This window comes from Temnothorax americanus, unplaced genomic scaffold, assembly GCF_048541705.1.
Source record: "Temnothorax americanus isolate GAGA-0224 unplaced genomic scaffold, ASM4854170v1 Scaffold25, whole genome shotgun sequence".
In the NCBI taxonomy this organism is placed as follows: domain Eukaryota; kingdom Metazoa; phylum Arthropoda; class Insecta; order Hymenoptera; family Formicidae; genus Temnothorax; species Temnothorax americanus.
In genome coordinates, this window is record NW_027509391.1 from 2,858,798 (window position 1) to 2,881,015 (window position 22,218).

Here is a 22,218-nt window from a genome sequence, read left to right on the forward strand (position 1 = left end):
TTGACCTCGTAAAGCAGAAAGCATGAATTATTAATGAAAAGCCGCAACGCACGGCGGGTGGTAGAGCGATGCAGCGGCGCGTACACGGTTTAAATGGTATAGAATTAATAGGCAATCGAGAGAAAGAGAGAGAGAGAGAGAGAGAGAGAGAGAGAGAGAGAGAGAGAGAGAGAGAGAGAGAGAGAGAGAGAGAGAGATGTATTAATGTGTATGTTTCTTGTAACCTCTGCTCTAGAGAAAATTAACGCAAAGACTCGCAATTGCTTTTAAATTCTTTCTATTAAATATTGCATATACGCTTCTTTGGAGAATGAAAGATAGAAACAATCGCCACGCATAATAAAACGAGAAAACGAAAGAAAAGACAGCAGGAGAAAACTGCATCTCGTAACATAATTACTCACTTGTCTACAATCATAAAGCTCGTAAGTTAAATCATGATAAAAAGCAGATTCAGCCATTCACATCGATATCTTTGCGTGTATTATTGCAACGCAAAGTTCAATAAGTAAAATGCAAAAGTTTCGTATCAATAGATTAATAAGTGCTGTAATATGAAGAAAAATACTCGAGGAAACGAGAATATGTCGGTCGATTATACAAAAAAAACAAAAAGGTCAAGACTCACGAAGAAAAATATTTTCCCGTGGCGAGAGAGAGTTGATTCCCTCCGGATCTTGTTTGTTTCACGTATTCTTCTGCTTGAGCAAAGAAAAACCCGATAGCCATGCACTCAAGACGCGCGTAATGTGCTCCCCCGTTATCTTTTTCGTTTACCAACCGGAAACGCTATGTGAAATTAATAATTCGCGAACGACGGCTTCATAGTAAATCTCATTTGTTCCATTTCCACGCCTTTGAATTTTTCTTCCCGTTATATCATCGCGCGGAAATGCAAGCAGGTACGCGAAAAGCACGCGGATCGCAACCGAGATAACATTATTAAAGAAAAAATTCTAGTTTGTTCGAGAGTCAAATAAACGAGTTTTTATTAATTATAAGACGACTGCCCGTAGCTTTTCATAAAGGAAAACAATAAGCGTGAGTATAACGTCTGTGTAATGCGCGTCGCGAGTAGCTTTTTTACGCGATCCATTGATGTTTACTATACTTTGTTCTTTATAGATATTTATTTCTTATAATACATATTTATAAGATATAGCTATGTGGATAGCTATAGACAGCATTTCATTATAATACAACAACTATAAGGAAAATAAGATCCATATGATAAACTTTCTATGTGTACGTGTACACGTCTCTCTGTGTGATAAAATTAATTTAATATTATTGAGATTATCTCTCTCTCATCGAGTGGTTATCATGATACAGGACAGACATAAATTGCATGGACAAGTGCACGCTCAATCACGTAAAAGTTATGCCAGTTAATGCAGCGAAAATAAATTGGGCATGTATTAATTGCGCGGACAAGCGCGCATTTAATCACATATAAAAATCACACACAGGCTAATGCGGCGAAATAAAGCGGTGAATTAAAACGTCTCGTTATATACATTTCTGTCATATCGAGTATCATATCGAGCCATATTGAGCAAATACAAATTGCGCGAACAAGCGCGCATTTAATTACGTTAAAATCACGTAAATTAATGCGACTGATACGTAAATTAGCGACGCTAAATATACAATGTTTCATAGCTCTGTCCCCGCGCGCGGGTTGACGCGCATTCAATACTTAATATCGAGCCGGGCGTTGCGCGGTGGTCGTGTAATTCATGTAAATCAAGTCAACCGCGGGGAAAACTTCCGTGTTCGAAATTTTTCTCAGCGCGGGTGTCACGGCGTGCGGTAACGGCCGGCATAAACAGCGGGAACGCAGTCGCGGCGGCGGCGGCGGCGGGTATAAAGGCCGCGCGGCAGAGCGAGGTCAGAAAAGACGACTCCATCCTGAGAGGTTGGAGGTCCCTGCTCTCATTTATGATCTTATGCAACGTGCGCGCAATGTTATATTTCGCCCCGCCGCACGCCGGTGCATATTAAACGCCCGAGTCTTATCCGATGCGACCGCCGACGCTGCGCCGCGGCGCAGAGAGCGTGATTGGTGCTTCCTTCTCCATCGCGCGAATAACTTCGGCGAGAAGAGTCTCACGAAGGTATACGCTCCCCGGTTGTATTCAACGGTACGTCACGTTTACGACACGATGAGTGCCAGCAGAATATACGTTAATATTTAACAAGCAAAATTGTAGATGGAGTTCAAGAACTTGTAAACTAGATAACATTTTTATTATTTAACTTCGGTTTACCCGAATTAAGTTCTCAAATTGTAATATTCCATATCGTGATTCGTCATCTTCTTGTTTTTTTTTCGCTCGTGTCAATAATAATTTTGCAGTCGATTTTTCTCTCAATAAAATTATGGTTCGCGCAAAACTACTTCCTTCCCAATCGATTTTTCCGTAAAAAGCTGGATATTAATTACCAAAGTGATAAAGCGGACGAAAACCAATCAGGAGAGGCATACATTCGTGATTGCGTAGTCTTGCATATCATATGAAAAATTCGTGTTTGTCACACGCCGTGCTGCTCATTTATAATTATATAAATTAAATAATGTCAACAATCGATATATTAAATATCTTAATAATTCAGTTTTGTCTAGATTTTTTAGTTTCATACTAGTGTGAATCAATTTAAACGTCACATACAGAAAAATCATAATTTGCTTTCTACATTCAATCTAATTATGTAATAAATCACACTAAACATTTTTTATATTTTATTTAATTATTAATTTTTATCAATAAAGTAAATATATATTTCTTATATATATGCAGCAACTTAATACATTTGAGCTTTATTCGAGAGAAAAATATAACAATGATCGAGAGTTGTCGGCACGATCAATGGAATACTGCAAGCGTTTCTATTCCATGACAAGAAGATTGCTTCGGAAATATGGATATCATATAAGTATATAAGGGTTGTTATATGTTTTGCATTTCGTGTCGATATACCGACGCAAAACGCGACGTAAGAAATATCAACTACGTGACTCCAACTTTCGGCAAAATAAATTTCAGCTTAAGAAACTGAAGCGAGTTAGCGTTGTACTCTCTGTAAACGTGTCTCGCGCCCGTTACATACAGCTCCTGTAACTACTTCAAAGTAATGTCTTTCTTAAGTAGTTGGCGCACTGTGCGCACCAGCTATTATACATTCGTTCGGTTGATAATCGCCGAAAATTTACGTAGTCCGCGGCGAAAATTGTTCGACGGTTCGACAGTTTCTGCAGATCGGAGTGTTACCCAGATGATAAAATTTCTGCTTTCAGATGTGCCTGATCCACCGGAACGACCACTTGTCATAAGTTACACGTCCAAAGCCGTGAATATATCGTGGGCACCTGGTGTTAATTCCCACAACACTCCAATTTCGCAGTACGTCATCTACACCCGGTAAGTCCGTTAAATATTGACCCGTCGAAAAAAGCTCTCCCTTGCTCAAGCAAACTCCGCCGATCTCGCGCTCCGAATTTACTCAGATAACTCCGATATCGCAAATATTATATTAAAAGCGTAGTTTCTTTGGAAAAAAAAAACGGAAAAAACGGAAAAAACAGTAAGGAGAAAATCGATGTGACAAACTGAGGTACCTTTTAGCGATGTTGTCGCGCGCGTTGTACACATAGAGATGCAAAGATTAAAGTGAAAAATTAACTCAATCGATTTAGCTAAGAAGGCGCTCTTTCTCCGTAGTGTCATTTACGAGTTACGTCGTGACGTCAGTCACTAAACTTTACTGTTGATTTCCACGACATGCCACTGTCGCTTTCTCGCGGAAGTTGAGCAAATTGCTTACGCCGAAGTAAATTAATGTCGCTTTTTCCCGGGGAGAAACATTTTTTTAATAAGGGAAAAAAATCGAAGCGCCTGCGGGATACGCCCGGAAATAGCTCGGTCTACGCTCGAGTAGATCTCGGCCCGATTATCTTACGGGTACGCGCGACTGGTGGCATGGCGCCCCGGCTCTCGCGTGGTTCCTCTCCCGCGGAAACAGTTGGAAGAAGAAACGGATAAAATAAAAGGAATTACTGCGGATAAGAACCGCGGTGTCGATAAGCACCCTTTGTTCTATACCGCGTCTCTCCGGTTCCGTTATCTCTCCCTTCTGCTCCCCGACCCGTTCTCGCCGCTCTCGTCCCTTGACCCCGCGACCGACTTCCACGTTTCCCATTGCTACGACATCTCCTTTTCGTTTTCCCACGAATTCCCCCCCTCCCCCCGTCGATGCCGCCGGTAAAGCCAAACTTAGCGGCGCTTGCAACATATATATATGTCGTATTAGAAAAAAAGATGTAAAAACGCCCGGGATAGTGCATAAAACTGGAAAAATATTTCCGTACCATTGTGTGGTATATAAACAATATAATATATACAGCGAAAACTATATACACGCGAAACTGCACACGAATATAGAAATTGCGAATACTGAAAAAGAGAAATGTATATATAGAAAGATTAAGGTTAAATAAAACAAGAAATACGTAAAACGCTGAAATAAAGAGCACAGTTTTTGACGTTTTACACTTTTTCCCCGTCTTAAATAGAAATCTTTACAATTAATTCTTAGGACTGTACGTTTGTGGGTAGCGAATATACACCTTTGTAGGAAAATAGCACAACTTTCTGCTAAAAAAAAGATAAAAACATGACGAATCGTTTATTAGTTATTATATATTAATTATTTTTAATGATTTTACCAAGAATAATTTTATCAAATCCGAAAAAAGATTGCAAATATCAAATATTCAAATATACAGAAATATGTGAATAAATGCATCCAAATCAGGAGACTCTATTTCAATGACTGCACAAATTGAAGATATTGACATTATTAGATCCTAATTGACCTCTTTTACTTAACAATCATTAATAGAAGTTCTATATGTGTTATACTTAATCTTTTTTGTGCAATTAACAGAGACACGACCAATCTGGACCTCTTATTTTGAAATATTATCTTCATAATAAAAATCTGTTACTCTCTTCATGGATTTTGGCAAGTTTTCAGCGGTTTTAACGATTCAGTCAACGATTTTGCCGCCGCGACTATTTTAAAGTTATAAACGCGAAGCCTAGTAAAATTGCTTTCCATCGACCGTTAGCGATATATTTGTGAGCCTGTGCCACGGCCAGCTGCGAGCACTTCGCGTTTCGACTCGACCGTACCGAAAGGGTTAATTTGCACGATGCGCGCTCGTCATCGAGCCCGTCGCGTTTCGATTTCGATGTAGCGACGAGTTAATTTGAGCGATGTGGCCCTCACGGTTCTGCCTGAACCTTCGCTTCATCTTTGAAGAGAGAGAGAGAGAGAGAGAGAGAGAGAGAGAGAGAGAAAAGAAATAAAAATATTGGTGCAGGTTTTATTATTAAAACCTCACATCGCCGGACATTCGTTTCGCTACGCAACGCGAAGTATCGCGGTTCTCTCGTTCCCTGAAAGGCGAACGCTCGCGCGAGACTACGAGCGGATAGAATTCTTAATCAAGTTTTCATTTTCTTTCTTTTTCCACCCCTATGTCTCGACCGCCCCGGCTGCCGCCGTGCCCGCGCCGCCCCGCGCGCGTGCTTTCTTCCCTTTCTTCCGGTCGCGGAGCAGACAAAACCCCGAGAATAGAAGTTGTAGGAAATAATATATCAGTCGGTGTCGTTATGGTCGCCGAATATTGAAGTTTCGCCCCGCGAACCATTTCGCCTTGCCGCTCGGGCTGGCAGGCCCTTTCAGAAAACTATCGTAATACCTCATAGAACTTGGAAAATATTAGTTTTATAATAAAGTTCGGTCGAACTTCGTTCAGCCGCGAAAGAGGGAGAGAGAGAGAGAGAGAGAAAGAGAGAGAGAAGGGGTGCTCTCGCCGGACAGGCTGCACAGTCGTTCCGTTCGAAGATTATTAATCTTCGCGGAAATCAACCGCCGTTTTGACGAAGTCCTCCTTGCAATGGCATCTCGCCGCTCTTCCGGCTGGAAATGACGTCGACACGCGCCCACCGCCTTCCGGCGTTCCTCGTGGATCACGCCGGTATCACAAATCCTTCGGTAAGAGCGATATAACACGTATCGAAAAATGCGAATTATTGTTACGTAAGAATTATAGACGGTATACAACACGCGCTTTTATTGTTCTCTATATGACACACGGAAAATATTGTAGAACACCCGTATAACCTACGGAAATACGCGGCTTGCATCCACTTTCGGCGTGTATAACCGGCCTCTCCTGCAATTTAGTAACCATTTGCCACATGTGTTCGGATTAAAAAACATTTGTGAAGCCTAAATGTATACACGTTATACACGGCCAAACACGTTTTCAATTTGGCGCTGCAACGTATGCATTCCGTGCAAACGGCGGCGTATTCGAACAACATCCGGGAGGGGAGGGGGGGTAGGTAGCGCGCCGACTCCTCTCTCCTCTCCTCTCCTCCCTCCGTCCCTTCGGGCCCCACGTCGCCGATCATTTATCTCCGTAATATCAGAAAAGTGGCGAGGAATAAATGCCGCGACCGCGTTTATTAGACGAGACGGACTATCGATCTTAGTGTGTTAGGTGTCCCCCCATGGGCGGCCGATCAATTTCCCGGGATTCCTCCGCTTAATCTTCCCGCGTTTTGTTAAACGTATTAAAATGGAATTCCAATTTCGCGCAAGCGGCCACCGACACCGAGGGCCGCCGTTCGGTTACGGCTCGACGATCGTACGCGATCCGCGAGTTTTAATTACTTTTGTCTCGCGCGTACTCATGTGCCGCAGTTATATAGAGCCTCGTCTCCCGCGCCTCTCTCGATTTCCGGCCAGAATCGACTTTCAGTCTTGCAACTGGGATAAATCGGGGAAAAAGGCCCTTTTCGACTTTTCACAAGCTGGGGCAAAAGCTGCAGGCACTCAATGTGCATTTAACGAGCGTTAAATGAGTATTTCATTGCACGTCGCGCGAAATAATAGCCCGGGAAACGCTTTAGTTTTTGCCGGACAGTTTCATTAAATTCGACGATTAAATTTGACGTAGTACAAAGAGCACCGGCGTCTCGCGACATCGCTACACCGTGGATGTTGTATTTTGCATATAAAAGTCCAGATTTCTCAATAGGAAAAGAAGGAAGGTTAATTTTCACGGGGAAAAAATGTCGTTTACGGTCGTGGCTCTCTTCAAAGACTTTTTGCCGGGGCTTATTTCCAATTTCATAAGCTGCAACTATCTTACAAGAAATTTTTCAGAGAGTAGGAAACAGATGTGTAATATATATACGCTCTCAGAAATATATTGCGTTACTGATGGCAGCTTTATACGTTCGCCCGACGTCGGGAGATAGATACCCGTCGAAAAATCCCGCTTGAATTAATAGCGGCTAAAATCCTAACTTGGTAAATAATACATTAATGTGTGCAATAAATATCGCCAAAATACTTATTAAGGAATTTATATACATCTTTCTTCTCTCTCTTCTCTTTGCCTCTCTCTCTCTCTCTCTCTCTCTCTCTCTCAGATATCGGAGAAAAGCTAAAGGCGTAACGTTATCTCTTTCCGCCAAAGACCGCGGATTAAACGCAGCGTATCAGCTAGAGTCGGCCGTGAAAGTCCGGGAATAAGTGAGCGGGATTAATTAAGACTAGCGCAAACGCGACCCAACATAATCGACCGACGTTAACTCCGTGCCTTAATTCCGGGATCGTAAACTGTTCTTCGCAGCGCGCGTCGTAAAAGGTAATGCGAGATACGTGACGTCGTTGATCACGCCGTCGAAAACGCCGCTATAGATTTCGCTCTACCCAATCCCGGCGCCGCGCCGTCCTTTCACGCCCATTACGAGGGCGAATTTTGCAGCTGACGCTGGATTAAGAACTCGCGAACGTATGAAAAACTCCTCGCACTTACCGAATATATAATTTCCACGTTGACCCAGCCGCTTTTACGAGTATCACGTATATATATGCTTCGATAACGGATGCTTGGATTAATTCATAACCCGTACTTCTATCCTGCTACTTGATTAGTTTTCCGATAAACGATTAATCCCGTCGCGAGTGATATATGTATCACGATTACCGACATCCGAAACCGCGTTCTCCTAATAAAATCTTCTCTTACAAAAATAATCACGCTTGACGATGTGCAATAATTGGTCTTTCTTCGCACAGCCTGTACCATAATAGCTGTTTCTTTAGAGCTAATCTTAAGACGTATATAAACTTTCGCTCAAGCTCGATCTACCTTATATATCTACCGGTTTATTGTATTTAAATTCAATATCAGAGTCACATTGTTTCACGTGACATCTTAAAAAAATATATAATCTTGACTATTTCTAGGAAAATTTATTCGCGCCTCACTTTAACGATGTCAAGTTAGAATCGATATTTGTTCCAGTTTTGGAAAATAAAAGACACGCAATTTATACGCGTTGCATATAAAATTAAAAAATATGTATAAATGCACGGGACACAAAACTTTCAAATTATGTTACAATTTAATGTAATGTCCGAGCCCAAATATAAAATGTTAAAATGCAATATGTATAATTTGAATATTTCACGGATTGTATGTCATACATTTTACCGGCGATGCATTTTTGTGCATGATAACTCGGTTTGTCAGAAAATGTTTTGATTTAGTTTTCTATACACAGCAATCAAAAATTGCGGAAAATTCTGAAATGTTTGGGCGCGGAAACGAAACAGAAATTATTTCCGATACGCGCGGAGAAAAGCATTTTATATTTTCTTCTCTCATTACGTCATCGTCGGAGAATCATCAGCTTTCGTTAGAAGCCATCCTGTTATTAAAATCCATGGGTGCAACGCGCTTTTCGAGAGTAAGATTGATGCGGAAGGGCGAAACGAGATTAAAGAGAAAACGTTCTGATCCTTGTCGAAAATCTCACGGGGATCCTTCCGCCTTCGCCGCGAATCTTTTATTTTCTACGAGGCATCTCGCCCGCCGCGGCGCGGCGGCGGCGCGCCGGTCGGAGTAATTTCAGGAATTGTGTGCTGTTGTTTATGTGCGCGGACCTGCATTCCAACGCCCGCCCAGTTAATCGGCCATTGCGAAGATTAGACGGAAAACTTAATTATAAGGCTCCTGATTGGTTGGATCCTCCGGAGGCTCACTCCGCGGAAAAGACTCCGGGATATCTATAGCCGGATTCTCTCAGGACGATAACGACGTTTGGAATTACACGCAACGCGTACGCCATTCTGCTTTCACGATGCCATTCGTATCTCCGGATAGTACGTCATCCTTAATATGCGTAATCGCAATTAAGATTATCGCGTCTATGATATATAAAGCGAACGTGCAAATATCTGATCTAATTTTTGTTTTTAAAATTAGAATCGCGCATTAATTGATATCTTTTCCACGTTTTAAATGGCCAATAACTTACAATTAGTGAAACATTTATTTAACTGCTTGAGGGAACAATTAGTTTAAGAATATTTCAGAATGTTTCTGCGGAGTAAAACTGCGACTAAACTTTTCACCGCCCCCGGGGTGCGCTTTATCGTGGTATAGAGATACCATGAATTATACGATGGACCATATCGCTTCTCCGTTTGTACATGTAGCGTCAATCTTCTGAATAAACAAGACCTTTTAATTAAGCGCGCTTCTGAGAGAACCGCACCCTCGTTGTGGACCCCTCAAAGACGTTGCCGAGACGCGACTTGCTCCGCTATCCTTCAGAATGATTTAAAACCGAAGTACCGTAGAAAAGCGTAGGTAGGCGCGCCGGGACGAACGTGGGCGCTGTTCAATTTCACGGCTGCCAAAAAGGAACGAAATCAAAAATTGCGCGCGGAAAGTCCGAGACGGCGAGGAAAAGCTCGCGCGTGGCAAAGGCTAACGGCGCTCTTAACGTCGTAACGAACAGCCATAAAGGGATACGAAGGGCCGAAACGCGGGGCGATCGGCCGGACCGAGAACGTGTCCGAGATTTATTGGCCACGGCACGATTTATTTGACGCGTTTAAATGCCTACTTTATCGCGCTGGCCGACGAGGCCGACGATGCGAATACACACACGTGCACACATATACTCACACACACACACACACACACATACACAGAGCGTTACCAGCTTCGGTCGGTCCCATCCTCGCTTCCGTTCCTTTTCCATCCTCGACGGTTTTGCGCGGCCGTCCATCGGCCGAGATTTTCAAGGTGTTTTCGCACGAACGACGCCGCGTCGCGCCGACCAGGCGAGCACGTCAATGTGGTGGCGTAACCGTGTAAAAATTCGCCGGGGCGTAACAGCGCTTTTCTCCGCAGGAAACTTTTCCAGAGAAAACGATTCAGCAAATTTTTGGTGCTCTCCACAGGCAATTTCACACCGCTAATACTTGTGGACTGATAAGTCGGATAATTGTTTTAATCACTTAAGTATCATATCCGTAATATGGTGCGGAAAGAATTTTCAAATTTTATTTTATCTCTCTCGAAGATAAAAACCGAACGTTTTATCCATATGACGGTGCACCGTGTTTGTATATGAATTAATCAACGGCATGTCGTGTCTTTTCATCTCGCTAAGTGATTAAAGCTTGTGCTTTATTCATAGTTTTATATAATTTTCGACCGGATGAAGAGAATTGAGATAAAGAGAATTAAGAGCTTCTAAGAGATTTCATCTCTCTACGAATTGCTCGATTCAGAGGAAAGCCTTCGGAAAATTTGTTAAAGCGAAAGCTCGTCTCGCCATAGCCCTCCCATACGTTTCTCCGAGCCGTTTGAAACGCGTACGTGATACCCGCGATTTAAGGGGCTAGAGAAATGTGATAAACGTTCGCGCACGGGGTCGATTTCGGGGGCGTTTATCTAACTGCCGGGCGGCGGCGGCGGCAGCGGCCAATGGTTTGCGTCCGGTTGTGACTTTTCCCGATCATCGACTCACCGACTTTATTATCAGCGCGGCGGCGGCACACTAAATGCACCGACTGAAAATCGATGACGCGATAAGCCAACTAGACCAGATTCGTTTGCATATCTGCGGCACGAAATGGCCGAGCGGCGCGGCGCGGCGCGGCGCGGCGCGGCGCTAACAGCCGTCGCGCGAACATATTAATCCGCATATTAACTCTTCGCTATTGCCGGCGCACGTTGGAAAAACGTTCAGCGGGACACTGCATCATAACCGGACCGGCGTTTTAATCTCCTTTATATTATGCCCGCGCGTTGCCAAGTGCGCAGATATCGCGGTTTAATCTTTGCGCGAAAATGAACAAAAAATTCTATATTAAGAAAATACTTTTATCAGAGAATCGCGTTTATATATACTAACTGCTATCTCCTAAGCTACCTACAGTCCGTTCAGCCAGTGACCGTTTTAAATACAATAGAATATATATGCAATAGTATTCAAGCAGAAAATGGATTGTCTTTTCATGCATCACAAATTGTACGATTGTAGATATCTTCAACGAAAACTTTTGAAATATACTGAGTCAACCTTGTTTTGTCGTATCGCTATCATTAATCTAACGCACCTTGCGGTCATATTACGCTGCAGCATGTGGCATATATGCGTCGGTTTTGCTTGCGTAAATTCCAACTAGCACGCGTGCGCGCGCGCACGTCTCAGTTCGATCCGGTGATTTATTAGTGGCATATTAGAAATACATCACGTTTCGCGACACGGCGAAGATATATATACCGCATCTTTAACGTACACGTCCCTTAATACGATTCGACGGAATTGTCGAAATTAATTTCCTGGTCTTTTATCATGTCTTACAACTTACAACACCGTCTCGCAACGTGATTTATTTTCATTCCGTCGGCGAATCTCGTTTGCCGAGATAAAGGCAATAAACCCCCGGCCATTATCGTCGATCTTATTATTCCGCTAGAGAAAACTCACTTCCATATTTTGAATACGACAAATCAGTCCGTTCTCTTTCTCTCTTCCTTCGCGATTAATAAAAATTCTTTAAAACACATCCAGCCTCACGGATATATACGCGTACCTCTTGGCGTTCGTAACTTCTATTAGGAGAAATTCCTATTGTCCCATCTATCCAGCGAACCTTAAACCCATTATCTCTACTACATTATCTTGCTACTATTTTATATTCTATCATGTGTTTTTGAACGACGCAGCAGAACATCGCATTGCTTTATCTCCGCGGATTATCCGCTTGTAATGATTTTCGTAGATTCTTAAGTGGTTTCTCCAAAGTTTCGGAACTCCGTGCACTCGGCGGAACCTAACGCGGTGGCAATCCGACCGGCAAGGACACCGCATTTAACGGTGGAAGAGAGGATGGAGGCGGTGGAAGGGACCCGGGGAGAGAGTCGAGTATCCTATCCTCTCCGGCGGTGGACGAAGGCGAGCGAGAGAGGACTCGCCAACGAATCTTCCTCGCGGTCTCGTTGAAATTCGAGACGATCACCGACTTCGATACCGTTTTACGCGGTGTAGTGCTGCCTTACGGTGATTATCTCTGACTGGTTAAGCTCCGTGGAGGGAAGCTCTCCTGAGGATTATCTCACTGTCTCGACCGCTATACACCCTTCAGCCGCTGTCGATATTTCAACGGTCTTATCTGCTCCTTCGGGATACCAACTCGAATTGCCCTCGGCCCTCTCGTATATACGCTGGTCGGGTGTATGTTGTCTGATTAATTAGATTACAGTAAACACATTAGAAATTCTTACAAACTGTTCCGTTACGCGGCCGGTACAATAAAAATCTGAGCAAACAGCCCGATTGTGCGGGAGGCTATTATTACTACGTTTAATGAGTTACTAAGAGATACGGTTCATAATAAAAATGTTTCGTAAAAAAAATGTTTCGCAATAAAGAGAAATATTTCTATATAAATAACAAAATTATTAATAACATGCATATAATTAATTGGCACGACATTTCGACTTGGATATGTATCGTCATCACGCAGTGTTACTTTTTTATGGAAGTTAATTAATTTTCGTTTTGAATGGTATATACACGATATATCTTGATTCTAACAATAAAATACCACAATTAAAGCAATATTGTGTCGTAATCTCATGTGCTAATACTCGGCAGCGATATCGATAATTCGCCATGATTTAAAAAAAAAAAAAAGGCACGAGTTCTGATGGTAAAAATAATATAATTATCTACGAAACTCGACCTAGGTTGGCATATCCGCTGGATAATTGTCATTAACACGGAAATATGTGCTGGAAGTAACCCGCAGGATTGCGCCCGGTCGTTCGTTCCCTTCTCCTTTTCCTCCCTCGTAACTTCCGCTACGTTTTTTCGATCTTTCGCTTCCCTTTCCTGCGCGAAGTCCTCTCTTTCTCTCTCTCTCTCTCTCCCTTTCTCCTTCCCCCCTCCCGGCATAAGTTTGCTATCTCGTTTCCCTTAGTGCCTATGGAATTTACGCCCTCTCGCCTTCTCGCCGAAGTTATGCGTTTTTAACGAGGCCAGGTCGGACTTTCGCGTTCTCGGGGATCCCAAGGATCAGTTAATTTTCGCCCCACGTATCTCACCGTACATATAACTGGTACCAGCACTAATCGAGGGAATAACGGTATATGATATTATTGTACAGATTTCCTTATCCTATAATGTGCGCAATAACATGAAAACTTTATAAATTAATTATTTCGTAATTAAAAGATAAAGAATTTTACTTTATATACCCCAAGGGACCTTAAAGGGCGTTTTGATGGGACGTACCCAACCCTAACCTCCAATTCATCCACTACCTTACTGTTTCCTTCTTTGAACCAACGGTTTTACGTCTCTTCCGAAAGACGGAGCCCAGTTTTCTCCGCATCTTGCACGGAGGCGCGGTTTTTCGGAAAAAAACTTTCCATGTTACATGGCTCTAGTGGACTCGAACCTGGTTCCTCAGATTACGAGTCTGGCGCTCTACCACTAGACCACACCGTCGCCCTTTTATTTCGTAATTAATTTTATCAATTAATTATTAATCACTTAGTCGAGCGCAAAAGACTAAAACGCATGTGCTTCGCGATGGAAAGATATTTGTCATATAAAAAGAATATTTAAAAAAATATTGCAAAATATATTTTAACATAATTAATAAAAAATTCAATGTTATTGGCAAGATTTTGCAATAAATCCAACATATTTCGTTCCAACTCGATAATCAAATAAAAAGTAAAGATGCCTGTCACGGATTGTAGAGAGGTTCAGGTTCAAACCCTCGCTATTTTTCGTAATAAATTCTTTACAGTAATTTAATAAATAGCATTAGCATTAAAAGTTAAATCAATTATCGATTTAAGTACGTGGATTTACTGTTCCAACAAAAAGTTGTATTTTAAGACCGACAAATAATCGGCGCGCAATTTTTTTTTCATCGAGTATACATAAGTATACAAAAATTCACAAAAAAATATTATTAATGACGCAAACACTCTACTGCGGCTCTGAGTCCCTTTTTCATCAGATAAATAAAAATCTGTCATTTTTGAAAATATACTGAATTTCATTATAATGCGTCGTCATATTTAAAGATTTAATCAAAATTTTTCGAGATACCCGTGTGTCAAATATAACTCGACACTCGAGTTGCAGGAATGAAATGATGTCGAGTAGCCCGACTTTCGAATGCAAATGGTTAATAGTATATCGAGTTCGCAAACGGTGGAAAAAAAACGGTCGCTTTCATTTCAGGCGTTAATCCGTATATTTTTAGTGTCTCCTTTTTTATACGCCGAAAAAAGATTCTTTAAACATGGACAATTGGATAATCGGTTTGAAAGCGCGAACACGTTCAATCCGTTTGCGGGACAATTACGGCGGTTATATTTCGAATCCGATATCGAATTAAACGTCACATCCCGTTAAACGTCCCCGATGAGTAGGAATTCTTTCCCCACTTGTCCCTCCCGTCCCTCGTCGCGCACGATGGGACGGATCTCGCGGAAGTAAAAACGCGCGAACGTACGGCGAACGTTTAATTATCCTGAGCTGACTCGCAGCGTTCAGATTAGGTAGCTTAGAATTAAGGGACACGGGGACTCCAGACTTTAGCAGACTACGGACACAGGGGCTTTCATGCTCGTCCTAACTACTATACTCTGTCGCCTAGCAACCAGAAACCGTCTCCTCGGTAGCGCCGGCTTTCGCGATTAATCCATTCGAAGTGCAGATTAAACCGCCACGTTACTTTCTAACCGCGCACGTATATATACGATCGTCGCGCTCGTCAATATTCGAAACTTCGTTCGCGGAGTTAAGGATCACGGGCGACAATTCGATGGAAGTTGCCGGAAAGTCACGGCTCGGCTTCGGAGAAAAAAGTCTGCCCCCCCCCTCCCCCGTCTCTCTTTCTCTTTCCCGTGAAATCCTACGCGCCGTAAACGAGAACGGAATAAATTTCCTCTTGCGGCAAACTATATTAATTTGTTCCCATATTCGTAATACCGGATAGATACCAAATATGCTGTAATTATAAATGTACGAGGAAAATTTAATCAAGATTCTCCGTCGTTGTGTCGGAACATACGGCCGAGACGTTGTCGCGCATACTGTGCTCTTAACACAAACGTCCAACACGCATATTGGCGCTGACGAGAATGGAACTAACATAAGTAAGAAGCAAGACGGATAAGTTTGTCGAACATGCGGAGCGCAAACTGCTCTTGTCTCCCGTTATACAACGCCATCACGGAAATCTAATAAAGATAAGTCCTTTAAAGATAAAAAAATCTTTATTAGATGAAACGCAATTAGACGTGCCAATTACGTCATTACCACGTCACGTCTACATAAGTAAGATTAAAAGAGATCTCTCCTTCTTTCGATTTCTGAAAAAAAAAAAATGGAGAAAAAAATTATATCCGCGCGGTGACGCGTATCAATCCGCAGGTAACCGGGTCAAAGGCATTTTGTCGCAAAATGAAAAATTCCGCGGCGTTCTGAAAAATTCCGCTCGCTTAACGCGATATATACATTTCGCGCTCCGCGCCACGGTACGCGCGCGTAGCTAATTTATTTAACGGTGCCGCACGCGGCGCTCACGCGTCCTCGCTCTCGCTCGCTCGCGCGGTTCCGAACTTTTGAAAATCGAAGGTGGTAGCGCGGACGGAACGGGGCCACGGCTTTTTTTTTCAGCCGTCGGCGGTACTTTTAATCTTCCGAAATCCCGCGTAATGTAATATTTTCGCTCGGGCGTCATTTCTCCCTGTCAAATGGAACCGACCCGACCGACCGTATTACGCGTACGACGCGACGGCGGGGGCGACGGCAATCGGGCGCATCGGCGATACGGGCGAGAGAGATCGACGTTCGATGGATCTATCGATTATATATAACTCGGGAGAGAGTTCAGCGGGCACACGGAGTTATAGTGCCATGGATATTTCTCGTCGAATTTGAATTTCAAGCCCCAACGCGCAAATAGATTCAATTTTTAACGAGTGCCGTTGTCCGTCGTGCGGACATTTGCCTCGCCGGTTGCGGACGCGCTATGCGTCGACCGAGAGTAACATTACAACTCGCGCTCCCGCCATTCGCTCGCTGCACGCCGTCGTCCATAAATGTAAATGAAATTCCATTGTCAGACGAGGGTTGATGTTCGCGTTGTTTGACAGGTGCAGCGGAAAGAAAAGAGCGGAGAGGTCATCTCCGGAGACAAAAGACCTCCCCCCCTTCCCTTTCCCTTGTATTTGTTGCGTAAATCGCGCTGCAGTTTGTCTTCGCGACGGTCTTTTATCCCTCCATCGACAGTAATTTTACCTAATTCTCCGTCTGATGGAAACGTTCCTATCGACGCTGTAATACGGCGGCGAGCTATACGAGGCGGATGTAGAAAAGATTACGTCGATTGTAAGCAGATGCGCGCGGATAAGCCGCGGATAAGTGAAGGGAGAAATGCGAAATAAGTAATTTCGCTAAAAGAATAGGTAGCCGTATCCCGCCATTATTACGCAAGATCGATAACGATAGTCACGTTAAATTCTATTGTGCGCCCGGCTCGGAGGCTTAATGCGATCCGGAAATGGAATGGGACGGGAACGGGGACGGGGACGAGGATGGGGATGGAGAGTAGGGGGAGACGTGAAAAACGTGGAAATGGAAAAATGCTCGTGGGATATCACGGCAACCCCGGGATGAGCGGCCGAGATTAGAATTAAGGTGAAAGGAAAGCGAGGACATTATCGGGCTGGTCCATAAATTCTAGGAGATTAGCTAGCCCACCGCGAATCTTACCGGTTGCCTCGCTGACTGTTACTTACCATCGCAATCTTGTGGATACTTTTTAAAGCAAGTATATAGAACAGCTCTCTCACAGTTCCGTGCGACGTTAATGTTAATTTTCCACGTTAAGGATGACCGTCGTGTAAATCCGCCCGTTGAATCAATTAAAAGCGGACGATTGCGTATCGGAGCGATTTATCGGCGAATATTTTTTTCCGAGCCGCTGAGCCCGGAATTCTCATTTAACGAATTTCTAATAACACATTCGGCCGCTCGTTAGGAAAGTAGGTTAATTTTTTTAATCGTGTTCTCCAAGCGATAACACAGCGCCGAGGTAATCCTCGTTACACCCGCGAGATAATCTAACCACATTTTTATTAATTATTATTAACCGCCTTTGACCGAGATCAGCGTGGTGATTTTAATACCAGGCCGTTAATATCCCGCCACTTTCCAATGCAGCATAATCGCTTTAGACGCTCCCCCGTTTAAACATGTCGTATATATTTACTCGACAAATCTATTTTACTCGAGCACCCCAGGACTATCAAAATCTGCTTGACAATGATCGAGACTACATTTCCCCCCGATATTTTATAAAGTTTGCAAAATTCACTAAAGAAATGTATTAACCATATTCACTCCAACCATGCCCTTTCGTGTCCCACGAGTTTCTAATCCTCGCATCATAACTCACGAACGAATTGACGAAGTTAGCTAAAAGTAGCAGCTTTAATTTGCGTTTTGGAACATTAAATTTCGTCAATTCGTTCGTGAGTTATGATGCGAGGATTAAAAGGGCGGAAAAAACGTTGGAGTGAATAGGGTTTTAATATGAAATTTATAGTAAGATTTGATTTGAGTTGTAAGTTGCGTGTTGCGTTTACAAATGTTATAAGAAAAGCCTTCGTTTAATGCAACAGAATTAATTTCGGCGAGACAATAATCAGGATTTCAATTATTGTGAAATATCATATTCTGAAAATGGCACACGATGGATTGCATGTCGCGTTAAACTCGCACATGTAGCAGCAGTTGATTACTACAAGCCGCAAGCGTGGAGAGAGAGAAGAGGCAGACGAGCAAGAGTAAGACGAGGCGACGGAGGACAGCGGGCAAGTCACAGTAGATAACCAGATAATCTACCGAATCAGCAATTAGTACACATTGGAATAATTAACACCGATTTGCCGTTAAATCCTCGAGCAAGACACCTATGCCACGGCGGCTTCTCAATTACAAAGAGAGAGATTGCATGCCCGTCACGGGATCCTCCAGCAGCTATTATTTGCGGCGCCTATACGTAACGCCGAAGTTGGCCGAACCGAGTGCGCAAGAAGTTGTTCGACGAAGCGGCACACGTATCACGGCCGCGCGCGAACAGTGAATCAAGTAAATATTTAGTTTGCATGTAGAGTTTATGTCTTTCTGATCACGTCGCTCTCAATTAAAATCACTTTGCGACGCGGTAATTTTATAATATATTGGATACAATCGAGATTTTTCATATCGGTGACCCAATAACGAAAAGAAGATGTCCAGGCGCAATTAATGGTTATGAAACTTTATATCATAATTATATCAATTTTGTGACATTTTACGGTCAAAAGTTTCTTCTTCCGCTCACCGAGATTTTTCTTTAATTGCAATGTTTCCTTTGTCGAGTTGTCGTGCCGATCTCTATATTGGCGTTCAAAGAAAATGAAATTTCAGTAAATTGACAAGCGATTCGCGCAGGAGTACGTTCTTTTGATCGCGACCCACTTCTTTATCGACAGTTTGACAGATTAAGAAGCCATGTAGTTATTGCGCGACAACGACTTAATTGTGTCGTAAAGATAAAACTCCAGGGCCGGTAATATATAAATGAAAAAGAAATAAATAAAAAGTTTAACGACGTGTAACACAATTATAGAAGAATGCGATCAACGATAATGATGCGTCGCGGCTATAACTCTACTATTCGTCTCGTGGATATCTATCTATTAGCATATAAGGGAACGCAAAATGCAATTTATGCAACCTCGCTCGCACAAAGATTCTCCATCGTCCTGTCGGAGCTCTCCGCCTATTGCGAGCTCCGTAAACCCCCAGTGGCTCGCTTTGCAAATACACTTACCGGCTTTTACTGGTATATCGAGTGGCAAGAAGTGCGCAATTCCTCCACACGTAATATCTTAACAATCGAAAAGAAAAGCTTGGTGAAACGTGCTCTATAATCTTGAAGAGGCCCGTTCATAACGTTGAAACGAACAAATCGTATAAACGGATTTTTATCGTAAAAAAAAAACGGTGTGTTTTGTTCTAGAATCTTGAAAATATATATAATATTAGCTCTTAATATATGAAAAAATTGACAATTCTTCTCCTCTCGACTTTCCTAGCAATAAGTTATAATTTAATTGTACCACTTAGGGAAAAAAGAATAATTATATAATCGTTCCTATAAGTATATTTTGTGGACTCCTTTCCAGCACATTCCATACTTTGGCGGCGCTTTAATTAACCCCTTTTTAGACGGCAGGCGTAGGCAGGCTCGGGGGTATGAAATGATTTCGCATCTGACGGTCTCTCTTTAATGAAATGAGTTTCAATTTGACTGAGTATATACACGCGTTTCTTCCTTCTGTAGTTGATGGAGGGAAAGTATTTAAAATTCCCAACTCGAAATTCCAGTCGTCTAGAATAATGAGAATATTATGGATCACGTCGAAGTTGTGATTAATTAACGAATCGTTACACAGAAATCGCAGAGTGTATTAATGCTTCTCGGGTGTAATTCACTTTCTGGGACGTTTTCCCTATATAAAGTCAAATTTAATTGATTTATTTCGTATATGTATGTGTAGCATAACGGTAGTCCTTAAATTTTATCGCCTTCCTTCCAATTTTGCACGAAATTGACGGCAGTTTCATCGACGAAAAATGGACTTCAAACATTGTAAAAAATCTATATTCAAATCGAGTTTATTATCGTCAGACGCGTTATTTATTATTGTTGTATAATACGAAATAAGCAATGAAACAGGCACGATAAAGAGGGATGATGGCAGAAGTAAATGACGATCGTAAAATAACGGTGAAGATTCAATTACGGACTCTCTTATCATAACGAATCGGCCGTGCTTCTTGCCGCGAGCTGCACGGCGAGCATGATCATAAATCAATTTCTGACACCGGCATCAGAGGACACCGAAGTGCGTTAACGGTGCCATTTCAGCCGCTGCAACGTGTGGGGCAAATGCTAATTGCGGACAATCCGAAACTGGCCGAACTGACGGAAATATTAAGCGGGCGGCGGGCGGCGCGCGGCGCGCGGCGCGGCGGTTCTATATATAGCGGTCGCGATATAAATAAAAGATTTTTGCGTTTCAAAACGTTAATTTGCACATCGCGCCCGCCATCTGCCCCGTGCCTACTCGCGGTAAAGATATTAACATATGAACAGGCCGGTATAGTACGCATTAATGTGCAATATTCATATGGAGATTTCACTCGAAGAGTATTATGGATCTAACAACCCATGGCTATAACCTATTTACATAAATGATGACATCCGGCGCGATTTAGTTCCACGGTGACTTATGGACCGCCGCCGTCGATGCACCGGACGTGTAAATGCATCGAAATAGTCTTCGATCGATATTTCACCGTGCTACTGAATCGTTCATGAAAGAGAATCACGATATGAAGGCGCGAATTTGTAAACCTTCGTTTTCCCAAATCGATACTAAATCATTTAAAATCGGATCCATTTTGGAAATATTAAAAAATCGTGGAGTAAATGTTTAACAATATGCTTAATTATTAAAATTTTTTAAATTGTGCGACTGAATGGTAGCAAAAAATACCATTGTAATTTTAGCATACTTCGTTTTTGTTCCGTCTATTAACACATAATACCATCACGCTCATTCTTGGTCTTATTTAGGTCAGCGATGCTTCGCGAGTTTTATCGCGAGTTGTCTGCCAGCATTATTACGGAACGAATCAACTATCGCGTCTCCGACTGCGGATCGTCAAATGGTGATTGCATTGAGATTTTCGTCCGTAGCAGATTAATTGCTCGAGGATGTATCGCGCGTATTTCTTTTTTTATTCAGTGCGAATATTAGCCAATTTCACGACAATCGACGCTCCTCCCGCGCACATGTTGCGACTGTGACTAATTCGTGCATTAATTCTCTCATCGATAAAATCTTCTGCCCAATAGAACTCGAGCAGTAATTCCAATATGTGGAAGGAGGGAAAGCCGCCGTTTGCTGTTAACGCCACGTCGATTATCGATTTTATCGCATTGTATTTAATATCATGCAAATAACTCTACCATATTTTGCAAAATATAATTTTTTAATTTACTTGCCCTGTATGTATACGCGACAACGCAAGTTTCGCGAAAAAAAACTTCTATATTAACAATATGTTTTTATATATTTATATTAATTCCTTCACCCCCCGAATTTTTCCTATCAACCGAAAATTAATTTATTTTATCAGAATAAAATTCATCTCTCTGTCTTCTCTCTTTATTTTTTCTCTTTATAACTGCTATATACAAAAAATAGTTTTTTGATCTATTTTAGTTTTGAATGTATTTCCTTTGCGAAGAATTTTTACATCCACTTGTCGAAAAAATCTGCATGTGAAAAAACATGCATACGTTTACGGAAAAAATTAGTTCATGTTAGACGCGAAAGAGACAAATCTTAAATTTTCGAACAAATGGGATCTGCGATAAGCAAAATATAATATTCCGTGCCACAACTGTGCACGGGAAAACCTTCAATGACGACGGTTGTGGTTAGCCGTGACGTTTACTTTTCGTTAACCAAATTTGCATCCGCGCCGCGTCGATAAACGTTGATAATGATTTTCATTCGATCGATAGGTGTCAAAATGACGTTACGTGCGTGACACGCATTTCGCGCATTGTTCCCGGCGCGTGGAAAACGTGTTCGGTGAAACTTCGTGTCCGCGCTTTGAAAAAGCCTATGATATTGCTCCAATATTCGCGTCGATTGCATGAAGTCAGAAC

At 42.4% G+C, this 22,218-nt stretch overlaps 1 protein-coding gene and 1 long non-coding RNA gene across 6 annotated transcripts in view; one reads left to right on the top strand and one right to left on the bottom strand.

Annotated features, from left to right (window-relative positions):
• LOC143898988 (putative receptor-type tyrosine-protein phosphatase mosPTP-1) overlaps positions 1 to 22,218 on the top strand; it is a 269,365-nt gene that overhangs the window by 195,892 nt on the left and 51,255 nt on the right. For all 5 annotated transcript variants that reach the window (XM_077408873.1, XM_077408870.1, XM_077408871.1 and 2 more), the window contains one exon: positions 3,299 to 3,422. In XM_077408873.1, coding sequence (XP_077264999.1) covers positions 3,299 to 3,422 — 124 coding nt within the window. The remainder of the gene's footprint in view (positions 1 to 3,298; positions 3,423 to 22,218) is intronic.
• The window catches only part of LOC143898992 (uncharacterized), a 145,753-nt gene that overhangs the window by 110,802 nt on the left and 12,733 nt on the right, over positions 1 to 22,218 (bottom strand). The gene's annotated exons all lie outside the window — the stretch shown is intronic.